Source organism: Dermacentor albipictus, chromosome 8, assembly GCF_038994185.2.
Source record: "Dermacentor albipictus isolate Rhodes 1998 colony chromosome 8, USDA_Dalb.pri_finalv2, whole genome shotgun sequence".
NCBI classification, from domain to species: Eukaryota; Metazoa; Arthropoda; class Arachnida; order Ixodida; family Ixodidae; genus Dermacentor; species Dermacentor albipictus.
In genome coordinates, this window is record NC_091828.1 from 63,456,566 (window position 1) to 63,477,412 (window position 20,847).

At 48.2% G+C, this 20,847-nt stretch overlaps 1 protein-coding gene across 6 annotated transcripts in view; it reads right to left on the reverse strand.

The window, feature by feature from the left end:
- The window catches only part of LOC135921763 (uncharacterized), a 238,070-nt gene that overhangs the window by 171,980 nt on the left and 45,243 nt on the right, over positions 1-20,847 (reverse strand). For all 6 annotated transcript variants that reach the window (XM_070523495.1, XM_065456063.2, XM_065456062.2 and 3 more), the window contains 2 exons: positions 9,481-9,593; positions 6,812-6,974 (listed from right to left, as the gene is read on the reverse strand). In XM_070523495.1, coding sequence (XP_070379596.1) covers positions 6,812-6,974; positions 9,481-9,593 — 276 coding nt within the window. The remainder of the gene's footprint in view (positions 1-6,811; positions 6,975-9,480; positions 9,594-20,847) is intronic.

Genomic DNA, 20,847 nt, shown 5'->3' on the forward strand with positions numbered 1-20,847 from the left:
TCTGTCAAGAGGTGACGCACACGAAAAGAAGTAAATACACAATACTTAAGCGAAAGAATGATAAAAATAAGAAAATTAAATCCCCATAATACTAGGAAACGCCCTAATATCAACAGTAACGAGTTTGATTGTGGTGCAACACGTGCGCGAGCATATTGAAGTTCTGCGAATAGAGTTGTTGTAAGATAATGAAACGAGCCGCAAAGAATATAACAAAACAACTATCAGGATAAAGGGCACCTATGGAGAGAAAGACACCACTGACAGTGAGCATCACTCTAAAGACACCCAGAAGCGGTGGAACTCTGACCGTATAGAAAGAGCTATATTCGCACTAGTTATTGCCGGTGACACATAAGATACACACACATATATATATATATACATATATATATATATATATATATATGTGTGTGTGTGTGTGTTTGTGTGTGTGTGTGTGTGTGTGTGTGTGTGTGTGTGTGTGTGTGTGTGTGTGTGTGTGTGTACTCTAATGGTTTTGAGAACACGCGCCAAGACAGTGATATTGTAGATGTCCACCTGTAAGCGACATCACAAGCACATCGGACTGGAACAGCGTCGTGCAAATATTTGTTCCTGCAATGACTGCTGTGGCACTTTGCAACGGATCCTTTCCTACCTTCCACATACTCTAAAACTGCATACGCTTTTTGGACGAAGTCTATGCTCACCAGTATTGTTTCATTGAGAGGCCCCTAGACAGGAGCTCTCGCCCCGCTCTACATTCCTTGTAGAAGAGGAGCGAACATGTTCCTCTGCAAGATGTCCGTCGTGCCACAGTGTAGTCTTGGTCTCTTGTCAAAGCCGCAGTGGCCTGTGCGAATATTTATTCACCTCATTGTGATTTCCCGAGTGTTGTTTGTTCTTGTCAGTACTGAAGCTGTTGTTTTTGTTCCAGGAACGTGACACTTATAGAGATGGTTCGAATATGAGTTACAATCTCCAGTCCTATTCTAGAACATGTCACAGATAATGGGGATAGCATCTTCAAATATGTTCACATTATGTTCTGAGAACTGCAGTGTGAAAATAATTTGGTCGCTGTGGGCATGCGCCTCTGTCGGCGGGAACGCTTACAGGCGGTTATGTCTGATTCTATACTCTAGACGCTTTAAATTTCAGAGCTCATGGCAACTGAAGACATATGGCTACAGATTCCTAGCTCTAGATAGTGCTCCAGATATGTCTTTCAATTACGACTGTCCAAATCACAGAATAGACTTAACAGTATTCTAGAGGGCCTCTTGAAGCCTCTATCACATCTTTTAAAGATGCAGCCTCATGAAGCCAATCTTCGTGACGAAGCACAGCTGTGTTAACCTCGATGCTCGGCTAATGAAGCCCTGGTGGCTTGCGAAAGTTCGTGTTTCCTGCCGTACCGAGTACAAAGCAGGCCGGCAAACCATTTACCATGTTCGTGCGCCACTGCAAGCCCAGAGTGTTCTTGCTTGCCGAAGCGTCACATGACTTTGCCACTGGCGCGCTGGTGTTTGCATCTCTTTCGCTCCAGCGCAAGCGAGGATGTTCTTCAACTAGCTCTATTGCCTGCTAACTCTTACTCGCGTGCGTCTCGTATCTGTACCCGCGCATATTACCGTTCCTTCACAGGTTCCTCCTAGTCTGCTCCTTTTCTATCACCCAAGCCAGAAATATATATCCACTCCACTCGAAATACTTACCTAGCGACAATATAAGTCTCAACTTGCCCATTGTCACCTACCTACTATATAAATGCAAGGAGAGGCTCTAAGACGGAAACATAGCTCGTAGCCATTGCGCACGACAGAAGCATGTGATGAATAAAACATTCGCCACTTGTTTGTGTGATAAGAAATAGGAATTGGGCAAGTAAAGACGGTTACAATCATTTTTTGCTATTAGTGCTGAGGACGAGTTAGGGTCATATACGTGTTTGGGGTCTCCTATGTGCTCGTGGCAGGCACAGCTGGTGCAATTCATTTTGACGATAGGCCAAGTTCCCCCTTTGACAACTAGGAAGCATCCAATTTTGTTCATCTTGGTTGTTCCTGTAGATGGGAAAAAAACAACTAAGGAGAAATAAGCTTGACTACTTGCTTGACTACATGCTAAGAGGAGTGTGGAGGAAGTCGCGTGGTATTTTTCGCTGTAGCCGCCATGTTTTCGGGGCAAAATGGTTGTTTTGTTCTAGTTGTGTGTGCTCGTGCGTGTGGGGCTCCGTACGTTATATACGGTGACAAAGGCGTTGTGTGTATAGGCTTGTGTTAGCCTCCGTGACTTGTTTAGCTATGTTATCTAGACCCTGCTCTCAATGGCTATGTTCTGGGGAGGCGAGACTAGCAGAAGCATTACGCGTAAAACAGTGCACGCATGCGACGCCTTACACGAGGTACCATGCCGCGGACGAGCGACGATCCGGGAGTAAGCTTGCCGAGTTCAGTAGATTCACGCTAACGAATCATCGCAGACTTAAATTACTGCACTTCAGTTCATAATATATACACAAAACACTTTGCAGGCCAGTGACAGATGTGCAGTGTTTGTTTTAGACAGCGATGTGGACGGATTGAAAAAAAAGCGGCAGCTGTGGCTACGAGGAGGCCCTCTAGCGTTGCAGATAAATGAAGCCATCTCCTGCACCAATGCATTCGTCATGACAAAGTGGCGAATCCCCGTGCTGTTTTCTTAAAGTGGAGCCAAACGCAAAGATGGGTTAAGGGATGAACCATTCTTACCGTAGACATATGTGTGCCCGAGGCGCGCAGGGAAATGCATGTTAGCGGACGCGGCAAGAGTGAATAAAGCTCCACAGAATAATGTATGCCTGCGCGCACATGAAACGGCTGGTGGTTGCACGCATCCGTCATACAGTTCGGCTTCCTATTTTTCACGCCTCCTTCGCTCATGCGCGCGGAGCAACTGCAGCCGATGTCTGCGAAGCTAACCCCGCCTATGGAAACTTCAAGCTCGCCATCATCACCACCTCACACTACACGAAGAAGCTTAAATACTATATTTTCAAATTGCTTGGTTCAAGCATAGGTCTTACAAGGCAAAGATTCGGACTAAGGGAAAGGTATGCTTGAGCTTCTATCGGCGGTATTTAAGGCGTTGTCGTAGCACGCATTGGCAATACCAATTTCTGGCATCTAACGTCCCGAAGTACAACTTTGTAGAATAGCAACAACACACGAGGCTCCGAACTGGTGCGCTTAAAGGGCCCCTCATCCGGCCTGGTCATTTTGATCTGACACGCGCCGTGCATACAATGCGCGCTAGCGATCGCGCCTGAAATCTTTCACAGCAATGCTCCACGGGAACAGCTGAAATTTTAAACTGAACGCCCTGTGGCCTTCTCCACGCAGGCGCTGCGCTCCAAGCCACAGGGTTGAGGTATACGTGCTAGTGCGCCTACGTACATGTGTGCTTGCTGTCACATTGCTCTTAGTTACCCGCGACATAGTTATTTATTCAAGGCAACATTTGGTATATGTGCAATATGTCGCTTACAGAGTAATTTAGGCTTATAGCAACAATAAACACTCAAACTGAATGTCTGCGTGTAGATGTTTTCATTCGCACGGCAACGAAAGAGATGTCCTCCACTTTGCTTGTTCATACGTCTCGCTTGTACGCACCTCGCATGGACGCGTTATGGTTGCACGTACGATATTATTTCGCTGCAATAAATACCATATAAAGAAAGGTGTTTGTGGTGTAGTGATTCGAATGATCGTCGGAAACGTAGTGGTCATAGGCTAAAATCAGGTTTTGTATCGTGCGTGTTTTCTGCGAAATAAAACGGTGTGCTGCTGTAAAAGTACTTGAGTACTCGGCTGTGGCGATTGTGCTGCGTAAACGAAATTTCAGAAAGTCTTGTAGCGCGCAATGAATGAGTCCCCGCACCTCCACCAGTACATTTCCGTGATGTTGGGGCTATAGACAGAATGTAATTACCGTGCATATACAAGCAGAGGCAATGGGATGAAGGTGGCCGAGTAGTCACAACACGGAGCAGCCAGCGTCTCGCGATCTTCCTCTCCCTTCTTTGAACATTCCGCATATATATATATATATATATATATATATATATATATATATATATATATATATATATATATATATATATATATATATATATATATATATATATATATATATATATATATATACTTCCATCAATATTGGTGGAGGTGTGGGGATTCATTCATTGAGTGCGACAAGGCTTTCTGAAATTTCGTTTACCCAGCACAATCACCACAGCCTCCCACTTGAACAACAATAGGAAATTTATTGCAGCCTGTCGTATTTTGGGACATTGTTTCTGTCGTTCTGTTGTCCCACGTTCTGTTGTCTGCGGTGTGACGTCCTGTAGTCGGAAGTTCTGTCCTTCTTGATCGATATTTAATAAAAAATTGACAGATACCTCTTTAGGGCTATGTAAATTTGTTAGCACAAAAAAGAAAAATATAAAAGAAAATGAAAAGAAAACTTCCCCGCCGAAAATTCGAACTTGGCACCTGAGCATTCCGAGCCCAGAACCACCCAGCACCACGCCGTACATATCTCTAAGCGTACATTTTAGCTATGTCAACAGCAAGATTCTCTGTCTGCGTTCATGTTTATATTTTCGATTTATGAGCCAAAATACGCTATCACTCTACCGCGTCAACTGCCGCCTCTCTAGAAGAGCAAAAGTGTTGTTACCATCGACAGGTACATCGCGGAATGCTAGAACATCGATTTTGCTGTACAATATCCATATTAAATAAGAAATTCCGAAATAGACAACGGTGAGTAGGAACACTGTTAGATTGTTAATGCTAATTTCGGCAGTTATCTGTCGCTCTTTACACTTTTGAGCACGAAATAGCTGCATAAACATTCGTGGATTAGTCTTCATTCTGACAGCATACTGGCTTCTGACGGCAGCGCTGTACCAGAATAATCATATTCGAGCTAGACAGCTTTTCACGCAACTTTGTAGAACTACCCAAAACTTCTTTTGCGATTCGCAAAAGCTTATGCCATATTTCTGAGAAAATAACTAATATGTCAGTGTAACGGCATATGTAAGTCCACAAGCCTTTGTACCCCATCTTACCAAATAAAACAAAACGGATACGCAGCCATTCCGGCAGATGGCATGATTTGACCTGCGGCCGATATTGAGGAGGCCGGTAGGGCGTTGCTGGTGCCGCGTCTTCACGGCACAATTATAACAATTGGCCACGTTGACTTTAACACCGGTGTCGGTGCTATCAGCATTGCCGGCTTCAGAGAAGCACGATTGAATATCATGCAAGAGAAAATTACAGTGTACACTACAAACGCGAAACTGACATACAATTTTAAAGCGTCGCGGCGGACATTTCCAACGCCAGGAGAGAATATGTGTAGACCCGACATGGAGTTCCTGTTGCGACGTCAGAATCGCTATTGCGATAGGAAGTTGTGGCGACTTCATAAACCCTTGTTCACGCGACAGAACGTTTCTGTTGCGACTTCTGTACTCTTCGCTCAAGTTCTTATATATATATATATATATATATATATATATATATATAGATAGATAGATATAGATATACATCTATGGAAGACATGGACCGCTTGCGTTTAACAGGCAACCCTGTATCCATACCGAAACATGACAATTAAACGTATGGTGCGTAGTATGTACCTTTTGAACGCAGCTATTCGAAATGACAAATAAAGCGTCAGCGTCCGAGACGTTACAGCGTTAGTAATGTTGCGTACAAACCTCAGGAGGAACTTGTAATTAATATTTTGTCACTTGTAACAAGCGTATGTAATGCGGTCCTGTACAACGAGCTGGGGCCAGAGACCACATTTTCATCAGTTTTGAGTGGTAGCCCGAATGTTGTCGTTTGTTTTCGCAGCGTTGCCCGGTTGTTCTGAGCCTCGTCTGAGTGCTCAGATAAGGGATCTGTCTTTTGGCTCAAGGTCACTTGAAGGCCACGGAAACGCGAGCTAAAAGCATTTCATTCTTAGAACAAAGAAAAGAACAACCGTTAACATTATTTCGTCCGCCTAGTAAGTATCACTCGTAACTTTCTTGCCAATTACGAAGGACTGACTTATCCTGATGGTGACGGTCTAAACGTGTGCTTTTTGAACATTTGTACCACATAATTATGCCTCATTTAAACGGCAGGGTGCTTCGTAAGCGTCGTTTTTTGAGCTTTTGTACCAGAGCAGAGTTTTCAGCTAAGCACACGAGCTTGATATTTGCGGGGCAAATCAACTAGGGTTCCTTCATACCGTTACTCGCTTAATAACCGTCATTTTGTTAAGCTTTTCTCCTCGATACACACAGAAGTGTTATCAGGAGGATTTTACTGAGACTGTACCACGCTTTCTTAAAACAGAAACCGAACAGTAAATTAGTTTTATGAAAATATGGAACGGCCGCACGGGCTTGAGCGTGCAGCATATATATATATATATGTATATATATATTAGTGTTCCCGTGAAAATACAAATCCTCTGCGGCCTTTCGCGAAGTACCCGGCCTCTATCACCCTTACATTAAAAGGTGAATAACCGGTTAATATATACGTGTATATATATATATATATATATATATATATATATATATATATATATATATATATATATATATATATATTTATATATATATAAGCGCCTGGCAATTTTACTCACGTTTTAGCAAATTCACGGTGAAGGACAGAAATTGACTTCAACGTGCATTTGCTGAAACAACGATACAGTTATGGGACGGGAACGTTAATCCTCAATATTCACTTAAAAAGGTGGACGTTGTACTTACAAAAGTGTGCCCGTATTTCAAACTATACCGGATTGATTTTGGAATTATGTAAATGGTAGGCGGCATTATATAGCATTCGAATCCTGGAGTTTGAGCCTGAATCTCTTGTTCTGTATACGATATGTGAGCCAGGATCACCAGGACGGTGGGCCGGTAAACGTTCCTTCAAAAAAAAAACAACAACAAGAAAGCGCTATGACTATTTCACGAATGTTATGTGCAGAAGGAAAGCATGATCATCATTGGGACACAGTTGTCAAATAAAAAAAATTGTAGAGCGAAGACGGAGACAATATTCTACTTTCCAAATCACATGTACCTTGCAACAATTCTCGTTTTTCAAGCTCTCAGAACGTGTTAGTTAATGCTACTTCTTAACCCGCCGTGGTTGCTCAGTGGCTATGGTGTTGGGCTGCTGAGCACGAGGTCGCGGGATCGAATCCCGGCCACGGCGGCCGTATTTCGATGGGGGCGAAATGCGAAAGCACCCATGTGCTTAGATTTAGGTGCACGTTAAAGAACCCCAGGTGGTCAAAATTTCCGGAGTCCTCCACTACGGCGTGCCTCATAATCAGAAAGTGGTTTTGGCACGTAAAACCCCAAATATTATTATTAATGCTACTTCTTAGCGTAAAGAAGCATTCGAACGTTAAACTCGCCAAGAAGTGTATGCTATAAAGCATGTAAATTGCTGAAACGAAATAATGTTCGGAGCATGCGCAGTGATGACAACGATATTTCTTTGCCTACAAAATCCGTTTACTTTGGGTTGCAAGTGCTAAACTAATAGTGTCCATGGCTACTGGGTTATTTGCCACCACTACTGCGTGAGATCTTATGGAGCTGTTAGCGCTCACCTACCACATGCCCCCAAAACGCCGTGCCGAAGCCCGAACGCAGAAGACAACACCAACGTCTCAAACAAACAGCGTGGAAGCCGTTTTCTGGTCTAACTTCCCCCGGAGCATGGGCTTTTGCCTCAGACGGCCAGTAAGATCGTCGACAAGTCAACCTCAAATTATCGCGTTTGATTTCATCAAATGCCCTTTAAAAACTTATACATTTATATTGCAACTCTAAATAACCTTTTTCAATGTTTCTGATGGTTTGATTTTAATTTCTCACCAAGGACGTTTTTCTTGACTGGCCCTTTTGAAGTTCGGATTGCTGTTCTACTACATTCTTGGCTAGTAAGAAATATAACAAGTTGAATGTGCAAATCCATTTCAGAAACGTTAGAGGGAAGCGATAGCAGAGATACTGATGTGTACTGAAGCAATTTGTTGTATTGTACACCTCTATGAAGTTACGCGAGAAATTTTTAGGCTTTTGGTGTAGACACCAGATGACACCATTACTGTGAGAATATAGTTTAGTGGCATGACAATTTCATACGCAACAGCCTTATTCAGTGAACATTTTGTGGGATGTTTTACGGCTGGTAACTTGCTTCCAAGATATCGCAAGATAGATGTGATTTTATCTTGAGATGTACGAGTCAAAAATAGCGCGTCTTTTACGACATGGCGCAAGTACGTTCGGCGCTCTGTTAACGCAGCACGGGAAACGAGAACTCAGCTGCCCCAACATTCACAACAAAATTTTTCAGCAAATCGCCATAGCAATGACCACTACATCACTGAAGACATGCTGCAGAAGTGTTTGTCATTTCATGGAAGATCTTCCATGTCTCGCGGCTGCTTTGGGCTGCGCTTTCGAGCTTCCGTTCGAAAAATGACAACCTTGCTTATTTAATGTCTATGCTTAACATTTTCCTAAACCTATGCTTATTTAATGTCTGTGCTTAACCATTTGCTAAACCTATTCAACTCTTGAAAAATCTCCAAGTCGCGTGACTTTAGAAATTGAATTATTTTTCCGTATGTTTCATACGCTCATAGAGGCCATTTGCGATCCACGGTATTCGTGCTTTATTATGACGAACTCTTGTTATGACAGGAAATGCAATATTGTAAACGTGCTCTAATCTTAAAATTAACTTTGAAAAGGTGGAGATCGATTAAGCTCGCTATACACGTTTGCCCAATTTGGGCTTGCTCTGCTTGTTAGTGATCGGTGTGGATTCTCCCCCTAGCTTCCGCTGTTTCTGTAATCTGGTTGGTGTCAGGGTTCATTCACACCGGCATTTGAAGTACATGACACGACTGACCACGATTGATAACCAAGGAGCGTCTCACAGACATCAATGCTCGCACCGCTGAGCGCTATCGGCCCGTCGCCTGGCTCAGATGTTTGGGACTGATGCCGCACACGTTTGCTCGCACCCCTACCACTGCCCTAGTTAGGCATGTGCAGACCTATTGTTTCTGCGCTGTTGATTAGTAGAATGAAGGTTTTCTACTCTAGTAGCGCCGTGAAGAATTTTGGCATTGACTCACGTAACAAGAACAGTCGCTTTAAGGCCAATGTGTATACTTACGCCAGTTAACGACAGGTTGCTTTGTCGCCTATTTCCTGCGAGTCGAAACCACGAATGAACCTGAAGGCCTGTCGATAGCTTAACCGTTCCATTACCCTCTGCGCAATCACTTTTAAATAAATGCCGCCTCAGATACCCCTCTGACGACTACCACAGCGCTATTGCACGTGGTGCGGAAGCTCTCACTTTCTGAAGAGAGCTTCTTTACAGAGTACAGAAAATTACTTACTTCATTATTTCTGCAGCTTCAACGCAACCAGCGGGCTGTTTAGCGTAATAGCCAAGGAAGGTGTACGACACTACTCTCTTCGTAGGAGACGGGTCTGATATGTCGTGTGCTCTCTGTGGGAAAGAGGTAGAGCGTCATTGCGTAAATATCACTGGAGTCACGAATAGTTTCACACGATGCTGCTAGAGGTCCTTCATAATACAAATTTGGACATTACTTTTTATTTGAACTGTAAGGAAGAAGAAGTGCGCCGTGCCGAGCTCCGCAGCCGGATCGCCAGCGCTACTGAAGTGGGGCTCGGGCTAGACGCTGTTCCTGGTTTTGACTGGCTAAGTCTACGCGGTTGCGTCTTCTAGTCCGCGTCCTTCGTGTCGTCTACAACCGTGTCGGACTTCTTTACCATAATTTGTGGAGGTTTGCTGGGTCTCCTGCAATCCTGGCATTGCGCAGCCGGACTCTCCCTACCATCATGACCACCGAAAGCGCCACGAGCTCCCACCACCTGCTCCCAAGTCAACCGCCGGCCCTGCACATTCCGCCAGCGGGACCCTCCTATCTTTAGCGGCACTGACGACCACGACGTTGATGACTGGCTCTCCTCATACGAACGCGTCAGTCGGAACAACAAATGAGATGACATCACGAAATTGACCACCGTCCCTTTCTATCTCGCCGGAATTCCCCACTTGTGCTTTCGGAACCACGAAAGCGAAGTACCAAGCTGGACGGTGTTCAAGACAAAGTTCAGCGAGGTCTTCGGCCGCCCTGCTGTACAAAAGCTTCATGCCGAGCAGCGTCTGCAGTCGCACTCTCAGCAGCCTGGTGAGAACTTTACCAGCTACATCGAAGATGTCATCGATCTCTGTAAACGCGTCGATGCATCCATGACTGGGGGCAATAAAATCAAGCATATCATGAAGGGTATCGACGAGGACGCGTTTCAGATGCTCATTTCCAAGAGCCCCTCTACTGTTGCCTAAGTTATTGAACTGTGCCAAAGCTATGACGAGCTCCGCCGTCAACGCCTCCTCACCCGCCATCCTGTTCCCCATCAGGAATCGTTGACGGCTTGACCTCTCCTTTTCCAGATGCCACCCTCCTCTCGCAAATCAAGGCTTTCGCCCGGGAAGAAGTTGCTCGCCAGCTCTCCCTGATCTCCAGCCCACCGGAGTCAAGTTCGTTTCTTAGTCCAACCCTACGACACGTTATAGAAGAACAAGTGTCCGAGGTCCTTCTTCTGGAACGGACGCCTCAACTCACCGCCCCATTGACTTTCGCTGTCGCACGACCACGACCACCGACCTTCCGGGCTTCGCCTCCGATGCCTAGCCCTGTTTTTACCCCCACGCCACCACGACCTCCAGCCCATCGAGTAATTAATCCCTGGCGCACACCAGACAATCGGCCCATCTGCTATTCGTGCGGTATTCCCGGACACATCGCACGCCTGTGCCGCTGCCGTCCACTTCATCTACGTGACGACCCACGCGCAGCCGCGTACGACCATCCGTCGTCTTACGATCCAGACCGCGATTTAGCCACTCCCCGCCCAAGCCTTCGCCCAGTTTCCGAGAGCCGTTCTCCTTCTCCTCGTCGTCGCTCGCTCTCCCCGATGCGTCGACGTCCATCTACCGCTGACACGGAAAACTAAGTGGCGCTGTTCCCGAAGCAAGAACTGCGTCATCGTCACAACGCTCAAGCCCTCTTCTTTCGCCGCCCAACGTTATTGATGGCGCTTTTGAAGGAGTCTCTGTGCTTGCCCTCATTGACACAGGTGCCGCCATATCTGTAATTGCCGAAAAACTGTGCCGCTCATTACGAAAAGCCACGACGCCTTTCTTCGGTCTTTTACTCCGCACGGCCACAGCACAGCACGTCCAGCCGGTGGCTGCGTGCACCGCCAGACTTGAAATTCAAGGAGTGCTCTACACAGTCGAGTTCGTCGTTCTGCCCCACTGTTCCCACGATAATATTTTAGGTTGGCACATTCTCTCCCGTCACCAAGCTATTATTGATTGCTCCCGTGCAGAAGTCGCCTTCACTTCGCTTGGCAATGCCATATCTGATGACGTTTCGCTTTCCGGCACCACGTTGTCCCTCACTGACGACATCCATATACCTCCGCATGCATCCGTTCTGGCACCTGTATCCTGTTCCGTCGCCTCCAACTCTACCGTACTCTTCACGCCTTCCACTGCTTTCGTTCACCGCCACCTCTCACCACTCCCAACTGCGTTGCTTAGCCTTCAAGCTGGTGCTACTCACCTTCCTATACACAACCACTTCCCATTCCCGATTGCGTTGCTTCGCGGTGAATCTCTCGGCTCTGTGGAGCCTTACGACACCATTACCACGTCGGAACTTTCTGTTGGATCGTCAGAGGTCAACACCCTCTACTGTAGTCCCGTTCCTGCCAAATCGCCTGAAGACGTTTTCAGCCATGTCATCGACAACGCCTTAAGCCCCACGCAATGCCATGACCTTCTCCGTCTCCTCGAGAAATTTCGCCCTGCTTTTGACAGCCATAGCACTTCTCTGGGCCGAACGACGACTGTATGTCACCGTATTGACACCGGTTCTCACCCACCGCTACGGCAGCGACCCTACCGCGTCTCGTCGACAGAACAACGCGTCATTGATGAGCAAGTAGGTGACATGCTAAAGCGTGGTGTCATTGAACCGTCCGACAGCCCATGGGCATCGCCAGTTGTTTTAGTTAAAAAGAACTAAGGCTCGATCCGCTTTTGCCCGGATTACCGTAGCCTAAACAAAATAACCAGAAAGGATGTTTATCCATTGCCGCGGATCGACGACGCCCTCGACAGCTTACAAGGTGCAGAGTTCTTTTCCTCCCTCGATCTACGCTCTGGTTATTGGCAGGTGCCTATGGCTGCAGAAGATAAGCCTAAAACTAATTTCATCGCACCAGATGGCTTATACGAATTTCGTGTGATGCCATTCGGACTTTGCAACGTGCCCGCGACTTTTGAGCGGATGATGAACACTATTCTTCGAGGTCTCAAATGGAACTCGTGCTTGTGTTATTTGGATGATGTAGTAGTGTTCGCACCAGATTTTCCTACTCACCTTCATCGCTTGGAGCAGGTTTTACGCTGCCTCAGTGACGCTGGTCTCCAACTAAATCTGAAAAAATGTCACTTTGGGGCACGCAAGCTGACAATTCTCGGACATGTCGTGTTGAAGGACGGCGTTCTCCCTGATGCCGCTAAGCTCCGTGCTGTTAAAGAATTCCCGAAGCCAACGTCTCTAAAAGACTTGCGCAGTTTCACTGGCCTCTGCTCGTACTTCCGCCGCTTTATTCGAAATTTCGCTTCGATTATGGCACCTCTGACAGAGCTTCTTTGGGGAGACCCCAATCTTTCCGCGTGGTCCCCGACTTGCGATGATGCCTTCGCGACGCTACGTCGCCTGCTAACAACACCACCGATACTGCGCGATTTCGATCCAACTGCTCCCACGGAAATCCATACGGATGCTAGCAGTGTTGGTCTTGGCGCTGTGCTCGCGCAGCGCAAGCCCGGCTGCCAAGAATCTGTTCTTGCTTACGGAAGCCGTACTCTGACGAAAGCTGAAGCGAACTATTCCGTCACGGAAAAAGAATGTCTCGCGATCATCTGGGCCATCACAAAATTTCGCCCATACCTGTACGGCCGGTCCTTCGATGTCGTTACCGATCACCACGCACTTTGCTGGTTGTCGTCTCTCAAGGATCCCTGCGGCCGCCTAGCCCGGTGGGCACTGAGGCTTCAAGAGTACGATATAAGGGTTGTCTACCGCTCAGGCAAGAAGCACGCCGATGCCGACGCTGATGCTCTTTCGCGGTCGCCTGTCCACGCCGACATTGTCAGTGTGTCTGTCCTAGACGACCCACTTCTCCCATTCGCTTCTGTCGACATGGCTCTGGAGCAGCGCAAGGACCCCTGGATTTCATCTTTGATAGATTCCATCTCTAATTCACCTGCACGTCCACCATCACGAGCGTTACGCCGACAAGCTTCGCACTTCGCCATCCGCGACGGAATTGTCTATCACCGTAACTACGGTTCCGACGGCCGCAAATGGCTGCTTGTTATACCTCGGCAGCTCCGCACTGATGTATGCGCCGCTTTCCACGCCGATCCTCAGTGCGCACACGCTGGTCTCTTCAAGACCTACACCAGACTACGCCACAGGTTTTATTGGCGTGGTATGTACACATTTGTGCAAAAGTAAATTCGCTCTTGCACAGAATGTCAACGCCGCAATCCTGATCCTTGCCGCCCTTCTGGACCAATGCAACCTTTACCATGCCCTTCGCGGCCCTTTGACCGGGTTGGGATAGACTTATACGGACCTCTGCCATACACAGCTGCTGGTAATCGCTGGGTCATTGTAGCTGTAGACCACCTCACGAGGTATGCGGAAACGGCCGCTCTACCAGCCGCGACGGCTCGTGACGTTGCTTCCTTCCTGCTTCACCGCTTCGTTCTACGTCACGGCGCTCCCCGCGAACTCCTGAGCGACTGAGGTCGCGTCTTTCTCGTCGACGTGATTCAAGAACTTCTCGCTGAATGCCGCGTCATTCATCACTGTACCACCGCATATCACCCGCAAACAAACGGATTGACAGAGTGCTTTAACCTAACTCTTGGCGACATGCTTTCGATGTATGTCGCCTCCAACCACACCAACTGGGACCTCATCCTTCCCTATGTCACGTACGCCTACAACACGGTACCCCAGTCAACGACGGGCTTTTCTCCCTTCTTTCTTTTATATGGCTGCGAACCATCATTTCCCATTGACACTGTTCGCCCTTACCGTCCCGACTTATCAGAGGGTACACCGGCTTCCGAAGCCGCCCGGTATGCAGAGGAATGTCGGCAACTAGCTCGCGCCCTTACAACGCAAGAACAAGCGCTACAGAAATTTCGTCATGACGACGGGCGCCCCCACCACCAGTTTTCGCCTGACGCTCTTGTTTGGTTGTGGGTGCCTCCTACGTCGACACAAGGTGTCTCCTCCAAGTTTGTATCCCGATATCATGGACCTTACCGGGTTCTACGCCAAACTTCTCCGGTGAACTACATTATCGAACCTCTGACGCCCCCTACGGACCTGCGCCGCCGAGGCCGGGAAATTGTGCACGAGCCCTTCGTGCACAATCACGAGCCCTTCGTCCTCACGACGCCTTAGACCCCCTGTGCGGCTCCGTCTTCAGCGAGAGGGGAAGTTGTAAGGAAGAAGTGCGCCGTGCCAAGCTCCGCAGCCGGATCGCCAGCGCTGCTGAAGTGGGGCTCGGGCTAGACGCTGTTCCTGGTTTTGACTTACTAAGCCTACGCTGTTGCGTCTTCTTGTCCGCGTCCTTCGTGTCGTCCACAACCGTGTCGGACTTCATTACCATAGAACACATACTCATTATCAACGTAACTCCACTAACAACTCGTAAAACAAAATTCTATCGTATATCATATTGACCTTAAATAAAGACGGTCACAGCAAAAGAGAACACGAAAACGGCATGGGCGGCATCTTTCAACCGGTAACTTTCCAGTTGAAAGTTACGGCCCGTGTCGTTTTTGTGCTCTCTTGCGCTGTCCCCGTCTTTATTTGTGGTCAAATGATTCGCAGTAAACACCAACAGAGCAAACTGAAGTTCTGAAATCTTATGTCGCATGAATTCCATTGAAAGTGGCATATATTAGCCACTTTCCTCTCCCTTCACTTGTTTCCAGATCACCTAAAATTCATGCTTTCTACGCATTGACATATTTGCATAAATTGCAGTTTTTCATCACCCTTTTTGGATTATAGATTTGTGTTGTCTTGGTGATTTTCTTTTTTCCTGTAATGTTTCTGGTCCATGTCGTGGAGAGCCCCTTCGGGGCACCGAGCAGTGCAGTCCACCTAGAATCGTGTTCTGCATATTAAATAAAGTCAATGAAACACTGTGGCGGTAACCACCGAAAAGGAATTGCCATCGATTCGTAAAGAATAGAGGAATCTGAGGATTTTACGTATTAGGAACTAGACCACTTGGCCAAACTAACGAATCCAAACAGGTCAGCCCAAGGTGGTGAGTCGCTTACCCGAACGCCGTCAAAACATTGAAGCAACGGTTGTACCGGCGGTGCGGGCTCCGGCTCGGAGCTGTTCTAATCATGCCTGTAGAAGCAACTTGAGATTTCAGGAGCACTGGAATGCTACATCAGCAAGAGCCAAACAACGAGGACGGTTTGGACCAAACTGGGCCTGGCACGTTGACGGGGGTACCCAGCTAAGCATATAGATGTGAGCCAACATATGCTACTTTACATGACCTCCCCCCTCGCCTATATTGCCAGACCATCAAACGGTGCAAACACTACGCCGACGAAAACAACAAGCGTTTGAACAAAAGCGTCGCAAAGTGCCAGTCAAAACCATCTGGAAAGCAACATGGACGCCAAGAGACCACCCTCTGTGTAAGGAAGGATACCACCCAGACTGCCACCCCAACCAAAGGCAGATTCAAGATTGTTATGCGCCTATCAGGGCTTACATCTACGCAAAATTGCTATAGCAGCACTGGCGCCACAGCACATTGAAGCCAGAAACCATAAATTTCCTTGGGTTTCTGACGAGTTCCAAGAACTAAAACGATACGTGCACGATTTCATTAGAAGTTCTAATGACTGCGCAAACGACGGCACAGCATTGCCTTGGACAATCTGAGCGCATAGATCACGGTCACGACGGGCACCGAGCATACTACAACGTCCAACTCTCCTCATTATGGCTCACAACACAACAATACAACAAGAGAACCTCACTACATCGCAGTGGAACTGACGATCACTACGCAACAATCACGCCACTCGAATATCCAGGCACTGAAGATAAGCTCATCCAACAACAGAAGAATACTTGATCCGGAGAAGCACAGGCACCTACGCCTAGCCCCGAAGACTATAACAGTGAAGTCCACGGACGTCTAGATGCCTCCATAAAGTTAGAATAGTTCTACTCCGCTGAGAAGGCATTTAAGAACGCAGCATGGGGGGTCCCATCGAATGACCCTAGCGAAGCTGAAAAGCCTTAGTGACTCGGCCAACCGATTTGTTTATCGACATGGTGTGTATACTTCACGGCCGACAACCCTCTGACTGGGAAACACCCAACGAAATTTTTATTCCGAAGCCCGGCAAACCGCGCGCACTTGGACAACTGCCACCTATCCCACTCACCTCCATTCTGCACCATCTTTTCCAGAGACCCGCCGTGGTTGCTCAGTGGCTATGGTGTTGGGCTGCTGAGCACGAGGTCGCGGGATCGAATCCCGGCCACTGCGGCCGCATTTCGATGGGGGCGAAATGCGAAAACACCCACGTGCTTAGATTTAGGTGCACGTTAAAGAACCCCAGGTGGTCTAAATTTCCGGAGTCCTCCACTACGGCGTGCCTCATAATCAGAAAGTGGTTTCGGCACGTAAAACCCCAAATATTATTATTATTATCTTTTCCAGAGAGTCTTCTTCACCAGACTCGAGAGACACAGAGCTTTAGAGAACTGCTTCCGGCCACGTTTGACTTGAGGAGATTGGTAACCACCCAAGGCCTCTCCGTAATCCTGAAAGACAAAATCCTGCACTGCACCCCCCTTATTAGGAAGCCCGGACGAGTTCTTGCTCGCACTTGATATTCAAAAAGTTTGTGGCAATATGTCGCATTCCACGATAATTGAGGGGCTCGACGACGTAATAAGTGGGGATAGAATAGATTCCTACGCGCAAGATTTTTGAGAAACCCCTCTGCTCATGTTTGGATAGGTAGGACTTACTCACTGCCATACGACCTACCCGATACTATCACCGCTCCGGTTAACGTCGGCCTAGTCAAACTGGCGTTACAACTGGATGAGCACCGAGATCACGAGTGTGCCAAATACGCGGGTGACATCTCGTCATGGGCCACTCCAATCTCGTACGGAGACATAAAAGTCATCCTAGAGATATACGGCCCTGATATTCACGAAACAAACGAAACAAGCAGGCATGAAATGCCCCCTTATATTTAAATAAATTATGGGGTCTTACGTGCCAAACCGCTTTCTGATTATGAGGCACGCCGTAGTGGAGGACTCCAAAAATTTCGACCACGTGGGTTCCTTAAACGTGCATCTAAATCTAAGTACACGGGTGTTTTCGCATTTCACCCCCGTCCAAGTGCGGCCGCCGTGGCCGGGATTCGATTCCGCGTCCTCGTGCTCAGCAATGCAACGCCGTAGCCATTGAGCAACCACGGCGGGTGTAATGCCCCCTGGCCAAGTCGGCATACCTACAGATCAGGCCAAAGAGTACACAGGAAAACTGAAAACTTCCCTCACAGCTCTTTCTCAATTGGGAACCCATCAAGAAGGCAGCCAACATGAGAGTTCTCGGAATGCTACCACAACAAATGGGCTGCGTTTGCATCGCGCTCTCCAAATTCATACGTACGGTAAGCAGCATTACCGGACTCACTAACGGAATCACGCGCGGCAATGAGAGGATTACAAAGGCAAGCACGCTGCAATTGGTCAAAGCCTTAATAAGTCGCAGGACACGCGCATAACCTTTCAAGCCACGCGCTGCACAGGGACCGACCAGGTGGACAAATTAATTCGAATCGCCTGTAAGGCAGCTCTCGGCCGTCAGCAAGCACTAGCACGGAACACCTCCGAGAGCCAGGGCTGATCAACATATATGAAGAACTCGCCGCAGCCACAATCATCAACCAACGAGCGTGGCTTGCGCGACGTCCCAGGGACGTTGTCTATTAAGACGCCAACACTACACCCGGGCGCCGCAATTTTGTGGGGAGGAGAGTGAGCTAACACCACTCGCACTGCGGACACGGCTACACGTGGATCACATTCCATGCAACATGAACCCGACATTCCACGGAAGAAGAAGACGAACCAGGCCGACAGACTTGCTTGCGTATCCTGAGGCGAATACTCACACAAGACCGTGGGATCACTTAGTGCCCGGCATAGACCGGAGTTGATGGCAATGAACGGGTGGATTGCCTTGGTCGAGATACGACAGGCCGAGTCGCGGATCAGTCTGCCCCAGCGGACACCCTCTCACCCAGCACGCTGGGAGAAGCACTGGAGATGCAGACTCGGCTGACGATCAAGGCCCGTCCCCATCGTAAGCCCAGCAAGTGGCACGCAAGGTACTGGCGCCGACTACAGACGAACACCTTTCTTCACTCGTACAGACTACAAAAGATGTACGCCGACAGGCACAAACAATTGTCCATGGTGTGAAGACACACCGACACTCCCGCACATACCGTACGACAGCCCCAGGCGCCCGGCAGACGCTGTCTCACCCCTATTCGCGGACTAATTCGCTAACTGATCCTGGAAGGCGCGAATCACCGGACCGGATCCAGCTGGCAAGCCTCGACCGGGCCCGTCCAGCCGCGGAAGCCAGTGGTGGCCTGGAATAGGGGCACCACCTCTATCCGATTTTGTCTTGGTTTCTCTGAAGCCGCCTTTGGACGTAAGGTTTAGTTAGTCTTGACGGCCAACGACTTTTTGCTTGCCTTTTACGGCCGGGCTCCGATGGTACCAGGACAAGCGAAAAGCATGAACACACACCGTAAGAAAACGTGCAACAAAGTTTATTGTTCCAGAGGATTCATGGAGAAGCAGGCAGTTTTCTACAGCGACATTGGCCAGGGTCTTTCGTAAAGCGAACAAAGGCCGGGCGCGACGAAGGATAGGAATTAGATGCTGACATAACGTGTTTCCTTCATCGTGGCTCCCAGTCTTCACCTTTCTAGGGCGCTCGCCAGCGTGATGGATGGATATTTGGAACAGGGCAGTGGTTTGCACCACCCTGTTCTTGTTATTTTATTGCCTAATGTCCTACATAGGTTAGAAAATAAAAAGGAAAATATGAACCCACGATGAATTTGTTTAACAACAGTTTCTGAACTACTATTGTCTACTTTGTTTTGTACACCGCCATTGTCTACCGTTTCCCTACTTTTCTTTCACCAATCCTCCAATCGCCTCGTACTAATCTCTATCAGGCGCATGTTTACTTTCCACCTGCTCTCGCTGAAGCCAAGGGCATCAAGAAGGCCACTGATCTCTAAATTCACCGCTAGCCAGATATCTTCACATTCTAATACAACTTGCTCCACTGTTTTCTAAGCTTTGCAGCAGCAAGCACATGCTTCTTCTTCCTTCCTATATCTCTCTATATAAGAGCGTGCTCTAAGCCATGCTAATCTCGCTTCGCAAATGAGCTTCCCTTTGAGTTCTCATAAATTCTTTCTTTCCTGCTTTCGTTTTTTTTCCTGTTATAGGTACTCATGGCAGGTTTCTTTCCCATTGCGGCCTTCCCTGAGAGCGCGCCAATTGCGACGCCCCCTGCCATGTTGTTTGCGCTCTTCTCCAATGGGAGCGCGGCACTCCAGCGACGTGACCGCAGGATCGCAACTAGTTTGCGAGATGGTTGGGCTACGCGAGAAGAACCGTTTAGCTTCCCGCATGGGAAGGGGACAAGAATGCGTCTGCTCTCTCTTCCGTTGCGCACGTAGGAGCGCGAGAAATTATTAACTTTCATAATTCCCACTTCCCTCCCCCCTTAAGACCCTTTAAGTCCCCTTGACTCCAGTGGCGCAATGTTAAGGTGCTCTCAGCACAACTGACCTGCTCGCTTTCGCGGCTTTAGCGGCTTTCGTAACGCAGTCGGCGGTGTGGATGTTTTGTAGACATATTTTCACCAGAACTCATTGTCCAGTAACTTCCATTGAAGTCAGCAACACCAGTGTGAGCTGGAGAGGGCATGACCCACATGTTGGAGAAGCCGTCGCCAGCCAGGTTGCACGTGCCCTTGGATAACAGGGACCTGGTTCTGTGGACCCCTGATCGGAAGGCTTGAGCCACTCGAGCTCAGCACTAGCACGGCGAGGGATCAAGGTGCACCGCTTATGGGGAACTGCAAATGATGGCTCCTCGTGCTGGCAATCTCCTCTATCCGGTAGCCTCAGCGCGTGCACTAGCGTGGTTACCTGACGGAAGGCTAGCTGTTCGCTTGACTTCTTGACCACTTGAGGTGCAACCGTGGTTCCATGCCATATCCCCTCGGCGACTACTATGGCCAGGTTTAGCTGCTGCTCCGTAGCTGCTGATTGTGCTGCTACGAGTGTGTGTGGACTTGGTACGGTCGGTTTCGCCGAGTGCCGGTGTTCTAAGCGTGCGCCGCAGGGGTCGAGGGACAAACGCTTGCCTGCCCACGGGTAGTGCTAGAGCTTCCAAGGCGCCTTGCCTTCGGAGATACCGCTTCTTCACCTGACCGACGTGGACTGGTAAGCTGATGCAACCTGC